Source organism: Mirounga angustirostris, unplaced genomic scaffold (genome assembly GCF_029215605.1).
Source record: "Mirounga angustirostris isolate CCGP_5_RB_7025 unplaced genomic scaffold, mMirAng1.0.hap1 SCAF_15, whole genome shotgun sequence".
Taxonomy (NCBI): domain Eukaryota; kingdom Metazoa; phylum Chordata; class Mammalia; order Carnivora; family Phocidae; genus Mirounga; species Mirounga angustirostris.
The window spans coordinates 72703568-72730694 of NW_026991723.1; the positions used below are offsets into that span (position 1 = coordinate 72703568).

The 27127-nt window shown below is 44.0% G+C and overlaps 1 protein-coding gene and 1 long non-coding RNA gene across 2 annotated transcripts in view; both read left to right on the forward strand.

The window, feature by feature from the left end:
- The window catches only part of UGCG (UDP-glucose ceramide glucosyltransferase), a 40100-nt gene extending 36280 nt beyond the window's left edge, over nucleotides 1–3820 (forward strand). The window contains exon 9 of the mRNA XM_045882927.3: nucleotides 84–3820. Within this exon, the coding sequence (XP_045738883.1) occupies nucleotides 84–254 (171 nt within the window). The 3' untranslated portion in view covers nucleotides 255–3820. The remainder of the gene's footprint in view (nucleotides 1–83) is intronic.
- Nucleotides 3821–5850: 2030 nt separating this feature from the next.
- Nucleotides 5851–26519, forward strand: LOC123849414 (uncharacterized). The gene is made up of 3 exons (XR_010407845.1): nucleotides 5851–8263; nucleotides 20377–20448; nucleotides 26157–26519. It is a non-coding gene; the product is annotated as an uncharacterized LOC123849414 (long non-coding RNA).
- Nucleotides 26520–27127: the final 608 nt, after the last annotated feature.

Sequence of the window (27127 nt, forward strand, 5' to 3'; positions counted from 1 at the left end):
TGAAGAATTTCATTTTTTTTTAACTGTGTCTAGTTCGACAGTCGGTCAGTCAGTTGTTGTTTTTTTTTTTTTTAAATCCCCAGGGTGGCACACTGTGTTTCTCAAAACTTGATTATGCAGTAGCCTGGTTCATCCGTGAATCCATGACAATATACATTTTTTTGTCGGCATTATGGGACCCTACCATAAGCTGGAGAACTGGTCGCTACAGATTGCGCTGTGGAGGCACAGCGGAGGAAATTCTAGATGTATAACGACAGCTTTGTGACTGTACATAAAGGAAAAAAAGAGAAGTATTATAAATTATGTTTATATAAATGCTTTTAAAGATCTACCTTCAGTAGTTTTATCACATGTATGTTTGATACCTGTTCTTTAATTTATTTTGCATGGCACTTGCATCTGTGAAGAAAAAAAAAAACACATCTGTAGTCTTGGCCAAATGGTACACTTTATTTTGTGGAAGTAGTGAATCAAGAGAATTGGTTCTAGGAACCTGGGTTTGGTTTTTGTTGTTGTTTGTTTATTTTTTAAAAATAAATAAATATATATATATAAAATATATGAATGCTCTGCAACAAACACTATGACAGTATCCTTCAGTAGAGAAAGTTTCTTATTTGTGAGTACACTCTTTTAGAACATTCATGGGATGGCAGCAGCTTTGTTTTGGGGTTTAGGAAAGGCTAGAAAGTAATCCCTTTACGTGTCTAAAGTGAAAGGTATTATGTGGTGGACAGCCCACAGTGGGGTACTAACTAAGAAACTTTTTCATGCTCTATGCCTACCTCTTGTAGTTGTTGCAGAGCAAATATAAATTGTAATAAGGTAGCTAGGCCTTGCAAAAACAAATGGGAAAACTTTAAAAATAATAATAAAAGAGCTGGAGTCTAGTATTTATATGAATCTGTGAGAGAGATTTTTTTTGTCTCACTGCAATGAACCAAAAGTGGTTGAGTTGGGTTTTTAATTGTAGCCATGTATTGAAGGCATCCTTTTGACCAACTCCTGTTGGTTCTGTCTTGAACCATTGTTAATCACTGTGCTGGTAAACCTTTCCTTCCTTGCTCCTTACCCGACCCCACCCCATCTTTCCTGAACTTTTTTTTTGGGGGGGGGGCGGTGGTGGTGGTTTTGTTTTAGTGTGAGTGGATGTTTTGATAGTTGTGAGGAAAAATGCATTTCAGACACATTTCACACATGAGCTATTTTCTTACACAGTATGTCTTATTGTTAAAAAGAATGTAATTTCATGATACAGGTATTTAATATCTTTTTTAAGTAAGTAAATATTCTAGCCATCAAATAAATTGCAGTAGAGTATTAAGTGGGGACAAGATGAGTTTTCCTCTTAAAATTAATCAGTATCAAACTAAGTCTACTGTGTATGTGTTTTTTTTTTTTTTAACTCTTACAGTTAGTCTAGTCTTATTTAAATTGGATTTTTGTATTCCAGTTTGTATGACAGAATAGACTAGATCGGCGCTAGTTGTAAATGCATGCTGTCTTTCACTCTTCTCCCCATCCTGCCGCTAAACTTGCTTGTCAGGTTGTACTTAACTTGTGGTGAACTGGACTAGTTACTGTTTTTTTTTTAAAAAAAAATAGGCAAAATGTAAGGGACAGTGCATAAGCCTTTTTTTTTCTGTAGTGGAATTTTTGCTTTTTCTTCAGGATTGGATGGCATGTTGTCCACATGAACGCCTGCTGCAGGGCTGACGCCAGCAATATGGCAGCTTTAAAGTCTAAGTTACTACAGTTTCCGTGTCAAAGCATCATGTGTAGCATATCAGCAATAATTACATATTTATAGAAAATGGACACATTGTCACTGCACTGAGCCAATTCATTTAATTGTCTAATGACTAACATGGTTTCAATTGTAATGTAGCTATTAATGTGTATATACTATGTATACACATTATGTATAAGCTTTTCTCTGGGCCAAACTGCTTCATTCAAAAAAAAAAAATTATTATTATTTTTTTTTTTTTTGCGCCTTATGACAAATTTGGAGGGCATTTTTTTCATGAACAAAGGCTTTGATGCATATTCCTTTCTATGTGAAATGGGTAGTAGTGTTCCCTGAGGAAAGTTGCACAGTGAAAACCAGTCTAGTTGTGACCCACTTTGTGTTTTTTTTTTAATCTCTATTACACAAGTTGAGTTTTACTGAATTTGTAATTTGTCGGTTTGTTTAATGAAGTTTGGTTGATGCCATCTTTTGCACTGCTGAAGTGAAATCTTGCTTATTAGTTAGCTTTTTGCTAATCTCAGTATGGGCAATGTAACAACGAATCCAAATGGCTGGACAGACTTCTTGTGTTTTGTAAATATAAAAATGACTGTTCTGTATGTGTGTTTTCTGTGGTAAAGTGAAGCTTCACTTAGAGTGATTCTTTGTTTAGCAAGTTTAGAGTGGTGATAATATGGTAAGAAATAATATAAATGTTGAAGGAAGCATCACAACAGAACTGTAGGAGTCCAAATTTAAAACAAAAATACCAACAAGTATCTAGAATATACCACATTTTATTATTTAAAATCATTGTATTAAGTTTTTTGTTCAAAATAAAAATTTGAATACAATCAAAACATTAACAATAATGTATTTTTATTTACTGTCTTTCCTTTTTTTATTTTATATTTTTGTAAATAACATGTTCCACCATTCATAGCAGAATTACTGGGAGAATTCTGTCAAGTGTTAATTTTGAAATCTTCCTTTTTACCTGCACTACAGTCAGGCTTATGGCTTCACATTGGGCTTTTCTACGTTGGTTGCATGTTAGAACCACCCAGAGAACTTTAAAAAAAAAAAAAAATACAGATGCCTCGCCCTTGCCCACAGGAGATTCTGGTTCAGTTATTCTGGGGTGAGGCCTGAGCTCTGCTTGTTCTGAGCAGGCAGACCTGAGAAGCTTTGGCCCTTTTTGGCCCCTTTGGCCCCCCCCCCTCCCGCCTTGGCTCACAGCCTGACTCAGCCTCTTAGATGGTACCACTCCAGTGGCTGGGAAAGGAAAGAAATGGCTCCACTGGCTGGAGACCCAGATGGGAGATTGCTAAGCCCGCCCCCCCGCGCCCCCCCCCCACTGTCCAGGGCCAGGCTCCTCCCAAGCTGGAGGCATTTCCAGGCCTATTTCACCATCAGCCTGTGAGGGCAGAATACTTTTAACTGGAGAGCAAGATCCCAGGGGAGGAAGAGTCTGAAAAGAATTTGAAATGATGAAAATGTTTTGCCGTAAAACAGCAGTGATGGTTGCACAACCTTGTGAATAGACAAAAAACCCTGAATTGTATACTTTAAAAGGCAGATTTTATGGTCTGTTAATTATATCTGAATTTTTTAAAATAAATAAAGGAAATCGTGAAACCACCATTAATGTATTATTTCCTTCCAGTCTTCTGATACCTGTTGCCGAAATGGTTCGAGAAAGTGCGCAGAGCTGCTCGTTGTTTGGTATCCTTGCTCAAACACAGAATGGCCGGTTTCAAAATCTTTCTAAAATTGAGAGATGAAAATATTGTACCTCCTTGTTTAAACAAGGAGTTTTTGGGTTTTTTTTTTTTTTAAAGTAGGCTCCACGCCCAGCGCAGAGCCCAATGCAGGGCTTGAACGCAGAACCCTGAGATCAAGACCTGAGCTGAGATCAAGAGTCGGATACCCAGGTGCCCCTCAACATACGGATTTTTTTAAATGACTGGCAAAATTGAGTATTTTTGTATGTATGATTTATAACCACTGGAATAGTGAGGGTCTTAATGCGTCCTTATTGTATATTCCAAGTCTTGTCTCTTAATCATAATAAACAATTTACATCACCAGATAGAAGTTCATTTCTGAACTTTATTTGCTAGTATTTAATGAAATATTTTCTAGGCTTCAGAGTGAGGTTATGCTAACTGCAAAGTCAGTTGGGTTTTTTTTCCCCCCTGTGCTCCAGAAATTACTTATTTAGCCAGGAATGATCTGTTCCATGAAAGTTTGAAAGCATTTATCCATAAAACTATATGGGCCTGGCACTTCAATAACCTTTTGCAGTTTATTTCATTGGTACGAGTCAGTTCACATTTTCTATGTCTTTTAAAGTCCGTTTTGGTTATTTGCACCACAGAGATGCACACAGCATTTTCGTAATTCTCTGCGGACTCCTACTAGCTGCGTGTGCTGCTGGGCAGGAGGTTTGCAGCCCCTGTGCGGATTGAACTTGCACCTCAGGTCTGAGAGCAGAGTTGCAGGCAAGGCCATCCCTCCCCAGGCCGCCAGTATCCTCTAAGAAAACCTGGCCTCCATTGCTCCTAGTCTTAAAACACTTGAAGGGCTTGATGTTGCCTTCAGGATAAAGCCCAAGGCTTACTCATGGCAGAAAGGCCAGTTTAGGTGACATCCTTGCCCACACCTCCCCTCTTGCTGTTCTGCCTAACCCACTCACACTGAACTCTCACTGTAAGCTTCCTGCCGTTTACCTGATGTCTGCTCTTGCCCGCTCTGCGCCTCTGTGCCTGTTACTTCCTCCGACTCCGTTCCTCCAGCCTCCACATTGCCTTTGGGACTCCACTCAGGTGCCAGTTCCTCCGTGACTTACCTGCACGGCTTATGGACCCTGTGTCTGCCTCCACAGCCTCGCCCTGCACGTCCGCCCTAGCACCTAGTACCTAGTACCTAATACCTAATACTAGTTATTTTCATTGGTCCTATAGTTGTTTGTGTTCATCATTAAATTGGAAATACCAAGGACAGGGAGGGTCAGTAATGTACTTGACTTGGTGTCCCAAGCTCCTGGCTTAGGACCTGATACAAAGTCCACTCTCTGGAATGAACGAACGAACAAAGATAAGCATGCCTTTGTCACTAATCTGAGACCTATAGCTAATCGCATGATAGGAATGCAGTCTGTGGAGCCAGCCTGCTCGGGTCCGCTTTCCAGCGTCACCATTTGCTTCCTATACACACTCTCTCTGCCTCAGTGGACGCCGACGTGATCGACCTCTCAGGGTCAGTGGGAGAATTGAAAGGAGGACTGCATTTGAAAAGCCACGTTCTCAGTAAAACCTTGTGCGTGACGATAAGGATCTCGAGGCACTAAGTGAAAAAGAAAGCTTAGTTACACCGTCGACAAAGTAGCTCTTCTTCCTCCAAGGCTTGAGGGAAAGAATTGTTCACAATCTGATGGAGAGAATTGCATGATCTTTTGTAGGGCAACTGACCCCTCGGCCCTTGGTGGTTCAGAGTAAATATTCTAGCCTTCAAGATGAAAATCAATCTGATTCATTTAAACTATTCTCAATAGTGCTACTGTAGCCCATGTAATACTGTTCAGAATGTCAGAGCCAGTGGCCTGAGCTGCAAGGCCTGGCAACACCGCAAGACCCCACCGCACAGACCCGCAATCCGACAACAATGGTCACAGAATCTAAAGGCCGAGAACCTGGTGTTCACAGCAGAGCATTACAACACCTGTGTGGAATGAGGTGCACCCGTGACACTTGGCTGGAATGGCTGGAATATTTCCAGCTATTACTCCTTTATAGGACAATTTTCTGTATAATTCAGAGTTTCCTGGGTGCTCTCTGACTCTGGGCACTGACAGCAATTAGCATGAAGGCCGAGGTCTCTAGACATGGCCATCTGAAGGGGACTTTTCTTCCGCATGGCTTTGTAGCTTTCATGGTTTCCAAACGAGTATTAAGAATTATTTTTTTTTTACTTATTTTTTTAAGATTTTATTTATTTATTTGAGACAGAGAGAATGAGAGAGACATAGAGCACATGAGAGGGGGGAGGGTCAGAGGGAGAAGCAGACTCCCCGCCGAGCAGGGAGCCCGATGCGGGACTCGATCCCGGGACTCCAGGATCATGACCTGAGCCGAAGGCAGTCGCTTAACCAACTGAGCCACCCAGGCGCCCAGAATTATTTTTTTTTTAAAGATTTATTTGTCAGAGAGATCACAAACGGGGGGAGTGGCAGGCAGAGGGAGAAGCAGGCTCCCCGCTGAGCAAGGAGCCCTGTGCGGGACTCGATCCCAGGATCCTGGGATCATGATTCGAGCCAAAGGCAGACAGACACTTAACCGACTGAGCCACCCAGGCATCTCATATGAGAGTTATTTTAAATGCCAACTGCAGTGCTCCACTCCCATGTCCTAAAGCCAAAAACCCCATACCTTTATAAGCTTTCCTTAGATTCTGATGCAGGCACTTTCTGGGACACTTGAAGGAACATTTCAGTAGAGCTATATTACCAGGGGGATGCATTTCACACAAGTCAAGGACTGTGGAATGAAGGTGGTGGCCTTGTGGGCAGGAAAGTTGAGGCTCAGCCCCTAGGTCATATTTTTTTTGATCTCTAAGTGAAGTGGCTGAGATACTTTGATTTATAATAAGAAACAGGGGCGCCTGGGTGGCTCAGTTGATTGAGCGCCTGCTCTTGGTCTCAGCTCAGGTCTCGATCTCAGGGTCGTGAGTTAGAGCCCCAAGTTGGGCTTTGCTGGGCGTGGAGCCTACTTTAAAAAAAATAATAAACATATATTTGATCTTCACCCCCCTTTCTGGCACAGAGCTCCTAAAACCCTTATAATCTCCTACATGAAGAGAGGCCTTTTGTTATGTTAATGAGGTGCCTCTCCGACTGCAGCTAGGGTTGGGGCTGGTCGCTGGGAGAACCAAATGTGATTGGAGGGTTGGAACTTTCAGGGAAGGGAGAGCACCTGGAGGTTGAATCTATCTCCAATGGCCGATTAATTAATTGTACCTATATAATGAAGCCTCCATGAAAACCCAAAGGATGGGGCTCAGAGAACTTCTAGGATGGTGAACACCATCCTGGAGATTTGGGGGAGATCCACGTGCCTGGAGAGAGCATGAAAGCTCCAAGCTTTTCCTCCTGCCATGGCCTCTATATCTTTTCCATCTGGCTGTTCCTGAGTTACTCCCTTTAGTAAACTGGTAATCTAGTCAGTGAGATGTTTCTGTGAGTTCTGTGAGCCGCTCTGGCAGAATAATGGAACTCAAGGCCGGGGTGGTTGGAAACTCCAATCTATAGCCAGTTGGTCAGAAGCTGAGGTGACAACCTGGACCAGCTTCGGAAGCGGCAGGGGGTAGGTTGGGGAACGGTCCTGTAGAACTGAAACCTTACCCTGTGAGATCTAATGCTATCTCTGGGTAGATAGTGTCACAATGGAGCTAAACTCTGGGACACCCAGCTGGTGTCCTGAGCATTGCTTGGTGTGGGGGGAACCTCCCCCGCCACATGGGGGAATGGTGATCAGGAACCAAATAGTGGCCCCATGCAAGTGTAATCACCAGAGGTTGCCATAACACCCAGGAATCTACGAGGCAGATCATACAGAATGGCAGATGTGGACTGGCAAACAAGAGGCCGGGTAAGTGGGAACTTAGACGCAGAGGAAAACACATTGAAAAGTTAACAAAGTTTTCAAATATTTTTCTCTTAGAAACTCTAATTTTGAACTTTGTTACCAGGGTAGCTGGAACTTAAAATTTTTACTTTGTTTTCATGGATTAGCCCAAGGGGGGAAATGTGTGGAAGAGTACCTGCCATTGCTGTGTCTCAAGACACTGAGCCAAAGTTGCTGGGAGCAGCACCTGCCGTCCCAGGGAGTTCTGGGGAAATGACCACCTGTTATAGTCACTTTTTTTTTTAAAGATTTTATTTATTTATTTGACAGAGAGAGACAGCGAGAGAGGGAACATAAGCAGGGTGAGCGGGAGAAGGAGAAGCAGGCCTCCCGCAAAGCAAGGAGCCCCATGCGGGGCTCGATCCCAGGACCTTGGGATCATGACCTGAGCCGAAGGCAGACGCCTAACGACTGAGTCACCCAGGTGCCCCTGTTATAGTCACTTCTGATCTCAGTCCCTCCCATCTAGGACCACTCAGCCACAGAATAAAGAGTCCAGACACAGCTAGGAGCTCGTTGCTTGAAATCTAGGCACGAGTCCAAATCTGGCTGCCGTACGTCCTTGCCGTGATCTTGTCTGGGAGACACCGGTGCATTCCACTGATGGTGCTAGAAAGAAGATTGAGCTTTCTTCCATCTGAGAACAGAGACCCCACCCCCAAAGCCTCAACAGAAATGTCAGGCTTCCTGTCCCTGTTCCGGCTGGCCCATATTACAGTGGCAGTCAGCCCACCACTGCTGGAGGGATTCCACAGCTGACTTACCAAATTATCAGGCAAAAGAAGTTGCAACCGAAGAGAACATGTCATTTGCAGGAAAGAGACCAAGTGGCCAGAAGATGTGGGTAAGTGGAGGCAGAATTAATGGGAGAAACAGAGGGGAATTCAATTTAAAAACATAATGAGTGGGAAAACATAATGAGAACTTTCAAGAAGATGGAATTAGAGCATAACAAATGAAATTATGGAACTAGGGGCGCCTGGGTGGCTCAGTTGGTTAAGCGACTGCCTTCGGCTCAGGTCATGATCCTGGAGTCCCGGGATCGAGTCCCACATCGGGCTCCCTGCTCGGCAGGGAGTCTGCTTCTCCCTCTGACCCTCCCCCTCTCATGCTCTCTCTCTCTCTCTCTCATTCTCGCTCTCAAATAAATAAAATCTTTAAAAAAAAAAAAGAAATTATGGAACTAAAAGGCAAGATTTCTAAATTTAGAATTTCGATGTAGAAATAGGGTGATTCCGTCTAAAAACCAATTAGTGTTTGAGGGTGGGAGGGTGTCTCAATAACCCAGCGCCAAACAAAACAAAACAAAGCAATTCTAAATGCGAAAATGCACGGATCCAAAAGGTAAAGGACCAGTCGGGTGAAGACTTAGTAGTCTAACAGTAGGAGGCCCAGGGAAAAGGGGACGAGAGAAGAAACCTGAAGACATGATTCTTATTTAAAGGGCCCAGGTGGGTTTATTGAAAAGACACACCCACAAAGAAGCATGCTGGTGAAAGGTCTGAGCTTCAAGGATGAATTTTACCCTCATCAGCCAGAAAGAGCAAGTTACTGACAAAGGAAAGAGAGTGAGGCCAGGATTGGACTATTAGCAATACCAGAGGCTCTTGGGAGGCACAAGAATGATATCTACAGGCTGGGGGGGGGGGGGGGGGGGGTAGTGGATTATGATCAGAAAAGCTCACATCCAGTCAAAACATTATTATAGGAGGGCAAAAAAAAGAAGGCATTTTTTGGACACGGAGGGCCTCAGAAAGTACACCAGCCATGTTCTCTGTCTGAAGAAATTAGTCAAGGAAATACTCAAGAAAATAAATCCGAAATCTCTGCATGGGAGAATTGAAAGAATTCAAGGAAACTGTGGTAAATAAGGAACCTTGTGGGCGCCTGGGTGGCTCAGTTGGTTAAGCAACTGCCTTCGGCTCAGGTCATGATCCTGGAGTCCCGGGATCGAGTCCCGCATCGGGCTCCCTGCTCAGCGGGGAGTCTGCTTCTCCCTCTGAGCCTACCCTTCTCAAGCTCTCTCTCTCTCTCATTCTTGCTCTCTCAAATAAATAAAATAAAATCTTAAAAAAAAAAATAAGGAACCTTGTGTTAGTATTGATCTGAATGGATGATGCTAGTGTGGCATGGAATAATGAAAAATTTTTGAATCAGTTAAGACTTTTTATAGGGGAAAGAAAGTTCAATAGCCTTGGCTAAAATTCTAACATCTCTAAACCTAGGAGTAGGGATGTGAAAGAAAATGGAGACGTAAAAATGGTTTCAGGCTTTGTTGAGGTTTACCAAGTCGCGAGCTGTGGTACCATGCCACAGTGCATGAAAAACAACTTCAAATTGCTCCTCAGACCTGCAAAGTCCTTTGCCCATCCTTCCACTGAGGATTTCTTAATGGTAATAGTAGTATCCCCTCAATCTCTCTCTCTTTCTGCCTGTCTCTCTCTCTCTCTCTCTCTCTCTCTCTCTCTATCTCACACACACACATAGTGGTGTCCTTTCTTTACCTTCTCAGCTCCCCATCCTTGTTTTTGTTCCTAGCCACATTCGTCTTACTCTTGACACAGGGCAGATTAGCTACAGATTGCAAACTTAGCTCCAGGCCCATCTGTTCAGCTCCAAATCCATCAAGATGCTCAGTTGAACAAAAGGAACAATTTCTCCCTTAGAAATAAAAAGGACTAGCAAAACCTTGTGATTGTGGTCTTTCTTTTGATAGAATCCACCCCGTTAGAAGGCTGTAGGCTTTTAAAGAACATTTCTCTTGCTTCATGACAGAGTCCTGGATGAAGTTCAGGGTCACTGGGAAGCAATAGGGTTGAGAGTAGGGGTAGGGATGGAGGTGAGGACCATGAGATGAAGATGGATGGAACGACAGGGCAGGAGCATGCTAAGCCTTGAAATCCTAGATAAAGAATTTAAATTTAAAGATAAAGAATCCTAGATGAAGAATTTAAGCTTTATCCTGAAGGCAGTAGGGAGCCATTGAATGTTTTGTGTGTTAGATTTCTCTGGTTGCTACATGGAGATAAAAGAGTGGTAATGACCCTGAAGGCAGAGACCAGAAGGAAAGTTGTTGCTCTAACCTAAGAGGATTTCTGTTTGTTTATGGAAACCATCCCTACCTTTATGACCACAGCGTGGCTAGAAACTTCTTTTTTCCCTTTGCACAGGTCAGATGGGAATGTTCCACCTACAACCTGCTCGCTTTCTACAGTTGGGAATCCTTTCTGTTCCATACCGACCCTAAGTCTGCCTTCATGAGGGTCTGACTTCCCAAAGTCCCAGGAGGCTGACACCTAAGTAAAATCCATGTCAGGATGACAGCCCACTGCATCTGACTTCCTACCCTCACCTGACTTCTCAAGGACACCACTCTCCAATTTGTTCCTGCATATGACGGGCTCTTGGTGCTATTAACTTTATTTCCCTGTTCAAGTCTCCTACTCACAGCTCGGCTTTCCCTGCTGCCACCTAATATTCAAAATTTGATTTTGAAGCTTGTTAAATTAAAACCTTAGCTGAATCCATAGCTTCATCAGGTCTATTGCAAAAGTTATGGCACTGACCAGAAAGAAGTAGGTCCCCAGGAATTGATTTGGGGGGATTTGTGTGCTTCAGAGTATCCCGAATCCCACAGAGCCTCTTGCCGGCAGACGCAGCTTCTCTTCCTTCTTGTCCAGTGGGGATCCCGCAATGATCTTCTCCCGGGACTTACTCTGCAAGGGGGAGCCAGTTTCTTCAGGCCCTACCCTTATCATCTCTGATTATCTCCAGACTTTATAACTAGAATTATATCCTAGTATGTCCCCAGGGGCCCAGAACCAGGAAGATGGCTAAGACATCAAAGGAATTTTTAAATCTTTGCTAATTTTTATCAGCAAAACCCTGGTGAATGTGTGTGAGATTAAGGGCTTGACCAAAGAGAGAGGGACATGACTAAAGATTAGGCTGCATTTTTCGAGACCGTATTCTTGCCAGAGATTCTGGATGAAACTACTAGCTCCAACAGCTGGGAGTACGTCTGATTGTCTTGCTCAACTGGCTGGCTGGAAACTACCTCAGAGGTGGACCCCACCAAATGAAGCCTGAAAGTCAGAAATTTCTGGGACAATGGCAAGGAAGGAGTAGACTTAGGAAGACCGGGATTGGGGAATGCATTTATCATTGGTGATTCAGTACTTGAACCACTACAATAGAAAACCCCATGTCCTCACTCAGTTCACAGGCCTGATTTATTTCAGAAACTCTGAGCCTCTTAAATGAAAGGAAGGGTGCATATCCCTGACAAAAGCCTCTATGATAACATGTCAGGTTTATACTGTGCCTCTTTCTCCCCATCTTCTCCGAAGAGACAGCTATTCATCAGCGTCAATGTATACTGAGGGAAAGAAAATTTCCAAACCTCTGGCTTTGAAATCATGGCAAACTAGGATGCCTCTGTGGATTACCAGTGAGTGGCAGCCTTATCATGATCAGATGATAAATATTTTAATTCTAATCAGCTTCACATGGGGCCCTGTGAAACCCCACACCTATCTTGTGGTTGAGTGTAGCTAGAACAGATCAATTTGGCAATGAGCATAATTTCCAACTTTGCTTCCTGACGCCTGTCATGAGGGCTATTGTGGTAAGAGAAGCAAATTAAGCCTCCAAGGAGTACTGTCCAATAGAGATATAATGTGAGCACACATCTAATTTTAAGTTCTCTAGTGGCCATATTTTACAAAGGTAAAAAGAAACAGGTAACATTAATTCAGTAGTATTTTTTATTTAACCCACTATATCCAAAATAGTATCATTTCAACATGAAAGCAATACACAGCTTATTAATACACTTATTTTTGTACTAAGCTACACTTACAGAACATCTTATTATGGACTAACCACGTGTCAAGTGCTACGGTATTGGAGAGCCCAGCTCTCGAGCTTCTCCTCCCCATTGTGAGGGCTAACCAGAAGCAATGACACGTTCGGGAAGATTCTCAGAAATGCGTATGCAATCGAAAAAGATTTGATTGTGGTTATGGTTATTTGGGAATGGTTCCTTTCATAGCCCTTTTTTTTTAATTAATTAATTTATTTATTTATTTAAAAGATTTTATTTATTTATTTGAGACAGAGAGAATGAGAGACAGAGAGCATGAGAGGGAGGAGGGTCAGAGGGAGAAGCAGACTCCCTGCCGAGCAGGGAGCCCGATGCGGGACTCGATCCCGGGACTCCAGGATCATGACCTGAGCCGAAGGCAGTCGCTTAACCAACTGAGCCACCCAGGCGCCCCCTTTCATAGCCCTTTTTAACAAATCTGTTTTATCTATGCAGCTATCAGATAAACTCAAAGAAGTATACAGTATTACTATAGATTTAATTAGGTAGAGACTCCAATTGTATCCGCCTCTCCAGATGTGGTCTCTTCACTAGAGCAAACAAGCCCAGTTCCTAATGTCTGGTGTGCAGCTATGGGTGGTAACTGTGTCCATTCAAATAAGGAGAAAGCATTAGTTGGTACTTCGCTTTCACCCGGCAGGCACAGCTGCTCACCTTCTCTGTTTGGCTTTGGGATTACACGGACTCTGCCTCCGTGCCACAGTTGTGTCCGAGCTTGGCTTTCTGCCTATTCCACAGGACGTGATGCTGGCCCATTATATGGATGACATCAGGCTAATAGAACCTGGAGGCCAGGATGCAGCAGGTGCTTTAGGTACCTTGGGGAAGATACAGATGTGACTAAAGGGAGAGACGCATGCCATGAAAATATAGGGGGCTGCTGCCTTATTAAGTATAAAGCTCTCATAAAGTGCAAGGCTTGGGATACCACTTTTTTTTTTTTTAAGATTTTTGTTTACTATTTATCTGAGAGAGAGAGAGTGCAAGAGAACACAAGCAGGCGGAGCTGCAGAGGGAGAGGGAGAAGCAGGGAGCCTGATGTGGGACTTGATCCCAGGACCCCGGGATCATGACCTGAGCCGAAGGCAGATGCTTAACTGACTGAGCCACCCAGGGGCCCCAAGGCTTGGGATACCACTTTCAAAGGAAAAGGTCGGTGTGCCTTGCAACTTCTACCATTAAGAAAGAGGCACATCGCTTGGCAGACATCCTTAGATTTGGGAGGCCCTGTATACCAATTTTAAGCATGCTGTTTGGACCTTTTTACTGTGTGACCAATCCTTCCAGGATTGAGCAGGATCCAGAGCAAGAAAAAAGATGAAATGGTGGGTGTAGCATCTTCACTGTTGCATCTGATATACCACTTAGTTTGATGCTCATTTCCACAACTCTGAGCTCTGTTAGTTTAGAATCTTACTACCAGACGAGGAACGTTTCCACCAGGGACACAAAAACGATGACACTGAAGTAAAAGCTGAGCCAGTCACTTGGCCATTTGGGCTCCTCCTATCACTTGAAGAACAGGCAGAAAGGGGGTCATGGTGTTGACCAGGATGATTTATCCTGATTTTCAAGGTGGAAGAGGGTTGCAGTTATACAATGGAGGCAGGGAGGAGGTTATGTCGGAAAGCCAGGATATACCTTAGGTCTCTGTAAGGACAAACCTGGTTTTCCTCCTGTGTGTCTCCTGTGCCCTCACCCTGCCACGCTCACGGTACTTCCGACACCAGGTGTGCGGAGGTTTTCCCCCACCGAGCAATTCTCTGAGACACCAGCTGGGTGTCCTACAACTTAATTTAATTCACTTCTGATGCTCCCTGGAGATAGCCTCAGATACCCCAGGTTAAGGGTCAGCCCCACGAGACTGCTCCCACCCCACTTGCGGTGCCAATCACAAGTCCAGCTTTAACCTGTGCCTCTGTCCCATGGCTCCCCTCCTCCGGTTCAATTAATTTGCTAGAATGGCGGGCGCCTGGGTGGCTCAGATGGTTGAGCGTCTGCCTTCGGCTCAGGTCATGGTCCCGGGGTCCTGGGATCGAGTCCCGCATTGGGCTCCCTGCTAGGCGGGGAGCCTGCTTCTCCCTCTGCGTCTCTCTCTCTCTCTCTCTGACTCTCATGAATAAATAAATAAAATATTTTTTTAAAAAAAATTGCTAGAATGGCTCACAGAACCCAGAGAAGCCTTTACTTATGTTTACCAGTGTATTGAAGGACATGATAAAGGATACAGATGAACAGCCAGGTGAAGAGATGCATCAGGTGAGCTCTGGGAGGGTGCCAAGCTCAGGAGCTTCTGTCCTCATAGAATTCGGGGGCATCACCCTCCAGTACCTGGATGTGTTCACCAACCTGGAATCTCCCTAGACCCCATACTACTGGGATGCTATGGAGGCTCCATCACAGAGGCATGATCACTTATGAACTCCATGTCTAGCCCTTCTCCCCTCTCTGGAGCTGAAAACTCCAAACTGCTAATCATGGCCTGGTCATTCTGGCGACCATCCCCTATCGAGGAGCCCACCAAGAGTCATCTCAGTAGACTAAAAGATGCTCCTCGTGCTCTGAGTGCTTAGAATGTACAGTCTGAGTCAGGAACCGGGGACAGAAACCAATATGTATTTTTCTTATTATTTCACAACCTCCCAGTATTTCTTCACCCAGTAGCAGTTAAATAAAAAACGCTATAGAATAGTGTAGAATCATCCACCCAACAGGCTAACTGAGGACAAAGGAACATAGAGTGGATGGTAGAGGAAAGAAGACATATAAACACCAACTCTGACCATTTAATAAATAGTGGGGGGAAAGGCTATATTATGTACTTGTATTTTTTCCTTTCTGTGTCATAACTGTTATTTTTCCTCTTTCCTATATGCTTACTAATGTATATGGAGGGTTGTGGTACTGGTGGTTATCTTAACAATATAATCCATAGGTTCCCGGATATAAAGCCAGAATCCAGATGAAACTAGAGAATGTGCATCACCCAGAAATCCGGGACTTGAAGCCGGATGCCCTAACTGGTGAGACCTTGAGTTGTCTCCTTTTTGGACAGAGGATAAGTCTGTTTTCTCTTGGAGGATAGTTGCATTATCTCAAGGTAGAAGACTTGTCATCGGTAAGCTTAAGTATGCCAGAAGAGTGTAGATTAATGTTGAGTAAACAGGGTTGACTATACCATAAATATTCATCACATTTTCTGGCTGCCCAGCAATATTTGAGCACTCTTGCTATGTTTTGGGAATTTGCCATCTTATAATTCTCAGCCCAACCCACCCCAAGGTAAAAGCCAAAAGAACTCTCCCAGCGTTCCTGTCAACCGTAGCATAAACATGTAATCCAGACCCCATCGATAAGGCTTACCCACGGAGACAGTGATTTTGAAGTAAGCAATATAAGGAAACAGTAGTGCATACATATTTAATTTTTTCTGTCCAAAGGGTAGCAGAAGTCTGGCTTCTAGAGCCCTCCAGACTGAGTTCTTGCTGAAGAGATGTCACAGATCCTGGCAGAAATAGCAGTTGCAGGGCGCCTGGGTGGCTCAGTTGGTTAAGCGACTGCCTTCGGCTCAGGTCATGATCCTGGAGTCCTGGGATCGAGTCCTGCATCGGGCTCCCTGCTCGGCGGGGAGTCTGCTTCTCCCTCTGACCCTCCTCCCTCTCATGCTCTCTGTATCTCATTCTCTCTGTCTCAAATAAATAAATAAAATCTTTAAAAAAAAAAAAAAAGACATAGCAGTTGCAATAAAATTGAATTTCTGACCCAGAAGTGGCAGCAGGGAAAAACCACAGATTTGGTTAGTGCTCAGGGAAACAACCAAGGTGTTTTCATCATAAACCCCCAGCTCTGTGGCTCGGCTGTTCGGGCTCTAGAAATACAGGGCTGTGGCTGACTCTCTCTGGTCTTGTCAATCAGTCTGCAAACTACCCCAAATCCAGAGACTATTTCTGTCCCTTGCACCTGGTGACTGAAGGATCCATACAGGTGCTAGTTCCATTTGAAAGGGTCGAAGGGTACACAAAAGGAAGGAACAGGAGGCAAGTTTAAAAACTGTGATTGTAGGGGTGCCTGGGTGGCTCAGTCGTTAAGCGTCTGCCTTCAGCTCGGGTCATGATCTCAGGGTCCTGGGATCGAGCCCCACATCGGGCTCCCTGCTCCGCAGGAGGCCTGCTTCTCCCTCTCCCACTCCCCCTGCTTGTGTTCCCTCTCTCGCTGTGTCTCTTTCTGTCAAATAAATAAATAAAAATCTTAAAAAAAAAAAAAAAAAACTGTGATTGTGGAACCAGGGCGGATCTCCGAGCAGGAACTGATGACATCAGAGTGGTGCATCGGGAAAAATTCAACTGGCAACAGTAGGGAAGCTTTATTGAGGAGGAACTTGAGAAAAGTTCCAATTAAGGCCAAGACAAGGCCCATGAAGAGGCCATTGCACTAGTCTAGGTGGGATGCCAAGGCTTGGACCAGATGGGGGTTTAGGTCAGGGATATGGAATTGGAGAAGTCTCATTCCTGGTTTGACTATTGGCAAAGAACTCACTTGGCTTTCTAATCACAACTTTTAATATATTAAAAGTCACTACTGGAACACCTGAGTGGCTTCAGTGGGTTAAACGTCTGCCTTCGGCTCAGGTCAGGATCTCAGGGTCCTGGGATCAGACTCCCTGCTCAGCGGGGAGTCTGCTTCTCCTTCTGCCCCTCCCCCTGCTCATGCTCTCTTTCTCTTTCTCTCTCTCTCAAATAAATGAAATCTTTAGAAAAGTCACTGCTAATCATTTTTAGGGTGTTTGAAAAAATTATCAAACTCAAATCTGTCCAGATGTCACATGACAGTTCTCTGTGTGGATTCAAGTTTGAACTTGACATTCTGTGAGCTTTCTTTGTCGTGTGGTCCTTTCTGCAAAGCAAGTTACTTCTATAAGAAACATTTCTGAGGAGTAGCATCCTACTCAGTGTTTAATGGAAAGAAGAGACATAACATTTAACATTCTAATCATGCGCCTGATCACTGAGCCCATTTATTCCCCCTGAGAACTTTATGAGATTGGAATGATTATATTCATTTTCTAAATGATAAGAGTAACCAGGGATTCTGACAAGTGAATTCCCCACAGTTTTCAGAATACCCCCCTGCCAGGCTGATTTAGTCCCAGTTGGTCTGGCTCAGGCCCCGGTTCTCCTTTTGCTCCAGATGAAGGGGCTCACAGAAAACTTAGCAATGCGATAGTCATCAGAAAACTACTGCATCTTTTTCGTTTCCACCAGAACACAAGAGGAAAAGCAGAGGGAGGTGGGTGGGTGAGAAGAGCACAATGCACTCATTCTCAGTGGGATTGTTGGCAACCACTCCCATCTGCAGAGTCGACAAACGTGTTCCCACTTATTTCCCTATTGAATGAGCTCTTCACAAGGACTGAGTAGGTATCACGAGGTCCATCTTAAAGATGGAGAAACTGAGACTCAGTAGACTTACATATATGTACAATTATGCAAATAGTAACCAGCAGAGCCGAGATTTGAGTTCAAATCCTCTCACCCCAAACCCAGAACATTTTCCACTGCACCGAGCCACAGAAGAAAATGAAGAATGGAGCATCTTTCTGGATAGAGTCCGGGGCCTGGGATTCCCTCGTAGGAGGCCAATATCCCTGCAAGGTGTCCTTCTTTCCTCAGGTTACTTTGGGACCCTTGAGGCCAATCACTCTGGGCTGTATCAAAGCTGGTGTGGCATGCTTTCTAACATCCAGGCCCAAGGATGGGCATCTATTGGGAAACAAGGTGGTTCTCGTTGACCATACTCCTCCCTCCTAAGCCACCTTCCAAAGTGACTGAGACATAATTGTAACATTTTACAAAGACAAAAATAAAAATACTAGCTTTATGGCTGCAAAGGAGACCATGGCTTCACCTCCCCAGACTTCCTACTATTTACCCCCCAAATAGTAGTCTTTTCTCTCTCTGAGGGGCAGAATATGTTCTGGTAAGTTCACTGCATCGAGAAGCAGAGAATCTGCCTTTTCCGAGAGTAAGCTCCTCCAAAAGAGAATTTTCCAGTTGGTCACTCCTCCTCCCTTGGGGAGCACTATGTGGAGAGACAGGCTGGATGTGTCTGCCCATGCTTTCTCCATGACAGTGTCAGGAACGGGGAACAAGCATTCCTTCCTCTCAACACTGTGCTTCCCACATTGCAACATCCTGAGTCTATCAGAGACATCAGCAGATGCAATATGTAATCCATTGTGATGAGGAAAGAAAGACAATGGTCTTTGATGTCTTATCTCAAATGGTAGGTAAATGAGACAATCATATAGGAGGAAGGACTGGTAACCAGGAGGAGCAGATGTGTTATTTGCGGACTGGTATAACCACCAAATTAGATTGTCAGAGCTGTAAAGAACCTTGAAGATCATGTGCAAGAAATCCCTGCTCACCTGACAGGCTTGTTTGTCGTATGGGAATACATAGAGCTGGAATGTGAGTCCAGGCATTTAGTCTGGTTGTCCTAAAGAAGTCTAATGACCTAAGCCCCATACCCATGACCCCCTTCTAAGGCTTTCTCACCCTGGATCCCATGCTGCCACTGTTGACCCCTCCAACATGGCCATAACTGAATGAGCATCTGATGGAACAGTAGCCAGCCTAGATGTCAGTCTATAAACTGAGCAGAAGGGACTCCAGTGACTAATTGAACCCACCACATTCTATCTTTTGAGGATTTTTGAATTTAAGACATTGGGCACTGAGCAATTGATAGGAAGAGCAAAAGACACAGAGAACAGGCAGTAAGAAGACATGAGCTGAAGCTATGAGTGCGCAGAGTGTGAGGTCAGGTGGAGTAAAGAGTATTTCATTGGCGGAGATGTAGATGGCAGAAGAAAGGATGGAGGAGCTGGATCCAAATGATGGTGAAGCTCCAGAGTAGCAATTAGCTCCTCCTGCTGCTGAGGGAGGGGTAGACATCACCTAGCTGTCAGACCCACACTGGATCCTGTACCTTCCAATTATCAAACTATGTCCTAGGCCCTGGGGAGGTTAGCTACTGAGCTATTGATAGGTTCACCAGAGACCTGGTTATATGGCCAACATGTCACTCCTCCTTAAAACATGTAGCTTCACAAACCACCAACACTCAGGGTAATCTGGATAAGCCACTTTGTATATTACAACCCAAACAGACTAACACACTAGCTTTTCCACTGGCAACTTCCCCTGTGCAAACCATATACATTAGTATTAAAATTTTTGATCCAGTAGTTTTATCCCCCCCCCCCCTCGCAGTAAGACCTAAGGTCTTTTGATTAGACCAGAATCTCACCTGTGATCATGTCCTCCATCCCAAATAATCACTAATGCAGCCTTAGAAGCCTTCCGGTACAGCCTAAACAACTCCTTTTTTCCTGGCACACTTGACAGGGACTCCTTGGGCAGTGGGTGCCTCCATGGCTAGTGTCCATCCTGAGGTCCAAGAATGGCATTGGGATGATTAAGTGCCCAGAGCATAACTACCTATTCACGGACGTGGAGCAGCTGGGTGGGATGTATGTGTTGGATGGAGGGAGGCAAGTCAGGTGGAGAGAGAAGAGGAATGCATCTGATACCTAGGAACTGTCATCTCTAGGTTCACTGGCTGTGCCCCAACCTACTACTACTTGACTTCCTCACCCTCTTCACCCTTTTTTTCCCCTCTGTACCACTCTTCTCTCCTCCCCACTTCCCCTCTCCCCAGCCTCTCTTCAGGACCCTGGGGTGATAATGAGTAAACCTCAACAAAGCTTCTGCAGAATCCAGATCTCCTTCTGCCAAAGAGTCTCCAGTGATACAAGCATGAATTTTTCACAGTTGAATGCAAACTTTATTTTATTTGCTCATCTATAAAATTGGCAAAAGCCCATTTTATTTACAAAGGTATAGGACAGCAAGCACTCTTCTCATACACTGCTGGTGGAGGTATAAATTGGCATAATTTTCAGTATGAAAATTACAGATCATGTGCCTTTTGACCTACAGTTCCACTTCTAGGAGTTTATCCTAAAGATATACACGTAGCAAACTTTATTTTTATTCTCTTTCTTTCAGGAGGTATCCGTTGAGGATGGCTCCAGTGAGGAAGAAGGTATCTTTGAAAGTCTCTTCAGTCCGAGATATAAGGTAAGCAGTGTTGTAGCCAACAGTCTGTCTGGATCAAGAATGGATAGAGGTGGGGGCATCTCCCTCCATCAAACCTTCCTCGATTTTTCCCATAGAACGACCACAGATAGCACTTTGCTACATCCCTTACAGATTGCAGCTGAAGAACTCAAACTACTCACCAACTGTTCTGCCTTTTTTTTTTTTTAAAGATTTTATTTATTTATTTGAGAAAGAGAGAATGAGAGACAGCACAAGAGGGAAGAGGGTCAGAGGGAGAAGCAGACCCCCTGCTGAGCAGGGAGCCTGATGCAGGACTCGATCCCGGGACTCCAGGATCATGACCTGAGCCAAAGGCAGTCACCCAACCAACTGAGCCACCCAGGCGCCCCAACTATTCTGCCTTTCTGATGCATGAAAGAGTGCAAGAGGGTTGTGACCATGTACTAGGGGATACTGGGCAAAAAGTGACAGTACTGTTGCATAGGAAATGCCAGGATGCGGTGTAAATGGGGAAGTCACTTTCAGTTCTGACCTCAAGCAGGAAGGGACTCCTCTGGCCAGAGAGCCTTTAAAACCCCTTTTTGCCACCACAATTTATAATGAATCCAGCCACTAGAAAAGAGGAGTCCCAGCAGAGTGTACGCTCAGAGACTTTGGGTAAGAGATTCAGGGCACCAGCCTCACTCAGCTATTCCCAGACTCAGCATCCAAACACTGTACCTTTAAGCATATGCAGAAAGATGACATGTAGCAGTTGGATCCTACAGAAAGAGGCAGACCTTGGTGTGCCTGGGTGGTTCAGTTGGTTGAGTGTCTGATTCTTGGTTTCGGCTCAAGTTATGATCTCAGGGTTTTGAGATCAAGCCCCTCATCGGGCTCCACACTCAGCACCAGAGTCTGCTTGAAATTCTCTCCCTCTCCCTCTGCCCCTTCCCCAGCTTGCATGCACATGTGCTCTATCTCTTTCTTTCGCAAATAAATAAATAAATAAAATCTTTACAAAAAAAAAAAAGAAAGAAAGAAAGAGGCAGACCTCCCAGTGCAGGGCATACTGTGTGAGATGGGGAGACATGGGCTGCCTACAGAGAATTAGACCTCATCTGCCCCTCTGCTTTAGGGTCATCACCAGAATCATCTAAAGAGGAGCCGGAGCTGGGGTTCAGAACTCACCATGGGCTGTTACCCAGTGTGTACTATAGCCGCGCTTCAATCATTCTCAACATTTCACTTTGCCATTTCCATAAAATTCTGAGCTTGGTGAATTCCAAGGCAATATTAGAGTCCTTTAGAAAAATAAAGATATGTACCGCCTTTCCCATCATTCCTGCCACATATTACACCAGTTCTTAATTTGAGGGGGCACGGTAGTTGGGTGAAAAGACCATTTCACTTGCTATTTGATGTAGAATGAGCCTTCTTGTGCTTATTTCCTTATCTGCAGTATCAACTTTTATGATTCTGAGATAAATTTTCTGACATGGAAAGAATGGCGGAGGAGGGAGGGAGTTGAGCAGAATAATGGTGGGGTCTAGAGTTCCTGGATGACAGGCAGATACTTCCGACAGAAAAATAAGTTGTGCCCTGACTGTAATGTTAGCTGTGTTCATTGTGTGGACAGGTGTTTGCCCTCTGATAATGAGTAGACTTTAATCCTAGGTGTGAGTACAAGTCATGTCAACAGGGGTGGTTCCAGAGAAATCCACAGTAATTGCCCAAGACACAACATGAGCCCACAACCAAATTCTCACACTGAAAAATGACTGACAAGTAAGAATGTCAGTCTTAATGCAGCTCATTAGGTAATAGAAAAGGCACTGATTGTTCAAGTCAACAAACATCTTCTGATGCTGCAAAGGCCAGCCAGGCAAGCTATACCAGCAATGGAGAGGTGTGGCTCCAGTGTGTGGTGACACACAGTGAACACCCAAGCTCTGTAGTGCTGATTAGTTGTGTAATGGGTGGATGAGTCAAAGATCATGCTTCCTAGTTTGTCAGCTACTTGGTAGCTCCCAGGAACTTGCTCCAGATTTCCAGTGGCTCCATGCAAGCAATCCTGGGGCTGGTTATGAGCCCACAGAGTCATCATCAAGACTCAAATTTCAGTGTCTTAAGCAGTGAAACAAAATACTCCTGACTCACATCCTTGAATCCAACGAGGGAGCTTTTGGTCAGAGATTGTGTTTCTGTGAGCATCTTCATTTTCATCAAGGCCTTGTGAATTTATGTTGACAGTGCAGGAGAAGGAGCAAAGTAAGAGTCCAGCAAAGTCAGCTCTTGCAAGGTTTGAAAACTTACTGGCAAGACACGACCCCACTGGCCAGTCAATAGCACCCACAGTTGTGGCCCCATGTTCCCTCCAGTGAGCTTCCTCCCACAAGTCCCCTGACTATAATATTGGTATCAACCCTGATTGCCCTGGTACCCAGTAGTCATGGAGTGGGTGGAATCGCTCGCTTTCCTTCCAATTCTCAGGGCTCCAGGAAGAATCAAGCAGTCATATACTCCCAGGGATAAGCCCTGGCTAATCTACTTAATAATTGGATGACCATGGACAAATAATCGGAGTCTCAATTTCTTCATCTGTATATTAAAAATAATAACATCCATTTTGTTGTGTGGTTATGAAGATTAAATTAAATCAGGAATATAAAGTACCTAACACAATGCCTAGCACAAGTATAAGCTCCATAAATGGTAGTTTTCTTATTTATTTATTTATTTTTATTATTTTTTTTATTTTTTAAAGATTTTATTTATTTATTTGACAGAGAGACAGAGAGCATGAGTGGCCACCCAGCCTCTGCTTTGAGTCTACCCAAGGCAAGAGAAAATATCTTTAGGGCTTCTGAGGACTAAATAGCAACCCCTTGCCCACATACAAGAGTAGCACTTCTGGCTGTGCAGACTTGTTGTTCACATAGACTACACTGTAAGGAGTTGGGCAGTGTGGTGGCCCTGTCTATGTAACAGTCATCCAAATATTTGGTGTCAACCTCATATTCCTTTGAGTCTTTTCTTCTCCAATGAAAACTTCCAAATTCCTTTTGTCATGTCTCACATGACAAGTTTTATATCTCCCAACACTCAAGTCACTCTTCTCTCAGTGCTCAACTAAGTACTGCCTCAATCTGGGCACAACACTCTAGTCATCATCTGACCAGTTGGGAGAAATGAGATCCACTTTTCACATTTCATGCTGCTAAGCTACGTTCTCCCACTACTCCATCCTGACTTGCGTGATGTGTTTTATTATTTTAGTTCTCACTTAATCCTTACACTTGCCCTGTGAAATTTCATCCTGCTAGGTGCAACTCATCATTCCAGATGATGAAGACATCTTTGTATCATGCAACATACTCATTCTCTCATGCTGGTACAAAGATTACTCAAGACTCACAAGACAATGGGCAGAGCTCTTTTTTTTTTTTTTTAAAGATTTTATTTATTTGACAGAGAGAGAGAGATCACAAGTAGGCAGACAGGCAGGCAGAGGGAGAGGGAGAAGCAGGCTCCCTGCTGAGCACAGAGCCCGATGTGGGCAGATGCTTAACCATCTGAGCCACCCAGGCGTCCCTGGACAGAGCTCTTTATTCCATTCTTAGAAAATTCCCTCCAATGTGACATGGATTCTTTCTTTCTTCTTTCTTTCTCTTTCTTTCTTTCTTTCTTTCTTTCTTTCTTTCTTTCTTTCTTTCTTTCTTTCTTTCTTTCTTTCTTCCTTCCTTCCTTCCTTCCTTCCTTCCTTCCTTCCTTCCTTCCTTCCTTCCTTCCTTTCTTTCTTTCTTTCTTTCTTTCTTTCTTTCTTTCTTTCTTTCTTTCTTTCTTTCTTTCTTTCTTTCTTTCTTTCTTTCTCTCTTTCTTTCTTTTTCCCTTTTGATATTTGTTGCACTAGCATCCAGTTAAGATATCTCTTTACTGACCACAACCTAACTATGGGAGACTTTGTTGAGTTTCTTGCTCAAGTTATTTATTCCTTCAGACAACAGTACTGGGCACCTGCTGTGTCTTGGCAGTAGTAGACACCTAGAGTACAGGCAGTGTTGTGCTGGAGTATGTTTAAAGTTGACTACCCCCGCCCCCGGAAAAAATCCCTGATTTGTAGCATTTGCTGATTTCCATGACATAAGTACTTCCCAAATGGCAGATTCCAAACTATTAATTTGATGTCACTGAATATGGAGAGGGAGGACATGTGTATGATCAGCTCTTGTGAGCCAGCATGAGCCAACTCCAGCACACCACTGATGAGGTACACATGAACCATAGATGGTTTCTTTTTTAAAAAAGACTTTTTTATTTTAAGAGAGAGAGAGAGCTGTGGGAGGGATAGAGGGAGAGGGAGAGAGAATCCCAAACAGATTCCACGCTGTGTGTGGAGCTCATCACAGAGCTTGACTCATGATGGTGAGATCATGACCTGAGCCGAAATCAAGAGTTGGATGCCCAATCAACTGAGCCACCCAGGTTCCCCGAACCATAGATGGTTTCTGCCATAGAAAAGCTCCAAGAGGTTCTTAGAGTCTGGTGATGCACAATGCCTGTCTTCCCTCCAGACCCACCATGGAGAAACCGTGTCAGTGGAGGAAATAAGATTTGTCTGATGTGATTTGTTCTCAGTGAACCCATGTCATTTCATAATTGCAATGGACCCTTTTAAGTGCTTGTGAACTTCAGTGTTTCATCCAAAGTTACTTCCAGGAGCAATGTTGAACTCATTCACCTATAGTTTAAGGAATCTACATTCTCCGTTTTAAAAATCAGTACATTTCTAATCTTTTAACATGTTTACTAATACTATAAATCCTTCAAACTCTCCACGACTAATTTGGAAATCTCATTCCTAAATTCTCAGTATCTTGGAGTGAATTCCATTCCAATCTGAGAGCCCAGAGCACATACTGCCGCTTCACCCACCTCGAGCTGTTTATTCTTCTCTTTTGGGTCCAAAGATCTTTCTACTTGATGAGAATGATAAAAGGAAAGTAAGGATAAGGATCCTTTCTCCTTGTTTTCATGACGGATAATCTTTGCTAACTGATAGGCAGAATAAGCTCCCCTCCCATGATGGCCACATCCTAATCCCTGGATTAGGAGTGATATGTTATCTTACATGTAAATGTGTTATATTTTTTGGCAAAGAGGAATTAAGGTTGCACATGGAATGAAGCTTGCTAAACAGCAGGTCTTAAAAATGAGAAGATTATTCTAGATTATCCAGATAATCCCAGTGTAATTACAAAGGTTTTTTTAAATGTGGAAGAGAGAGGCAGGAAAGATTTCAAGATGCTACATTGCTGGCTTTAAAGATGGAGGAAGGGACCATGAGCCAGAGAATGCAGGTGGCCCCTAGAACTGGGAACGGCAAGGAAATGGATTCTCCTTTAGAGCCTCCAGAAGGAAAACAGCTCTGCTTACTCTTTGATTTTAGCCCTGTGAGACCCATTTTGGACTCTGACCTCCAGAATTGTAAGACAATAACTTTGTTTTTTTTTAAACTACCAACTTTGTGGTAGATTTGCTGCAGCAGCCAAAGAAAACTCATACATGAGGGGCGCCTGTGTGGCTCAGTCAGTGAAGCATCTGAATCTTGATTTTGGCTCAGGTCATGATCTCAGGGTCATGGGATCAAGTCCTGTGTCAGGCTGTGCGCTTAGGGGGAGCCTGCTTGAGGTTTTCTCTCCTTCTCCCTCTGTCCTCCCCTGCTCATGCACGCTCTCTCTCTAAAGTAGATAGATGAATCTTAAAGGAAGAAGAAGAGGTAGAAAGAAAGAAGAAGAAGAAGAAGAAGAAGAAGAAGAAGAAGAAGAAGAAGAAGAAGAAGAAGAAGAAGGAAGAAGGAAGAAGGAAGAAGGAAGAAGAAGAAAGAAGAAGAAGAAGAAGAAAGAAGAAAGAGGAAGAGGAAGAAGAAGAAGAAGAAGGAGAAGGAGAAGGAGAAGGAGAAGGAGAAGGAGAAGGAGAAGAAGAAGAAGAAGAACTCACACAGAGTAAGTGTTCAGGACATGTTCAAGGAGCAAAGTACAGTCTTCTTTTCTCTACAGCCTGGAATAAACACCTCCTACCCTCAATTCTTGTGCCCAGACCAAACTACTAGGTGGTTGATACTGAGTTTTCCACAGCTGGTCATAGGCATCACTCCTTTGGTCTTGTTCAAAGCACAGGTCAGGGAGGGGAGGAAGTAGAGGGCCTAATTCCATAAGCCCCACCTCTCTCCCCACTCTCTCTGTTTACACTGGGGTTGCAATTGTAAATATCCAGAGAACAGACAGGTATATAAAACACGGGAAGCAAGCCAGGTGGGATGTGTGACAAATTGGAGAGTCCAGTTTGATCCTGGCCCCATAAAATCGCCTTTGCTTACACTTCCTGGGGTGCCCAGGGCTGGGAGACAGACAGCCATTATGGACCCAGCCATGGTTTGAGTTATACAAATGCTTACAATGTCATGTTTGCAGGGACACATGAGTCATTTCTTGACTCATAACACTATCAACACTGGGTGGGTACCTGTAATCCCCGGCCTGAGCTTTTATCTCACGGACATGGTGAGCTGTACCGAACAATCTGTACTTGGGGAAACTGCAGCACTGACAGCTCAGAGGAGACTTTGCGGCCCCACACAGAGATGCATCAGTTACTATGCATTTTAGGGTGGTTGTTTTTTTTTTCCTTCTTTGATCCTACCTAATTTTTTAAAATC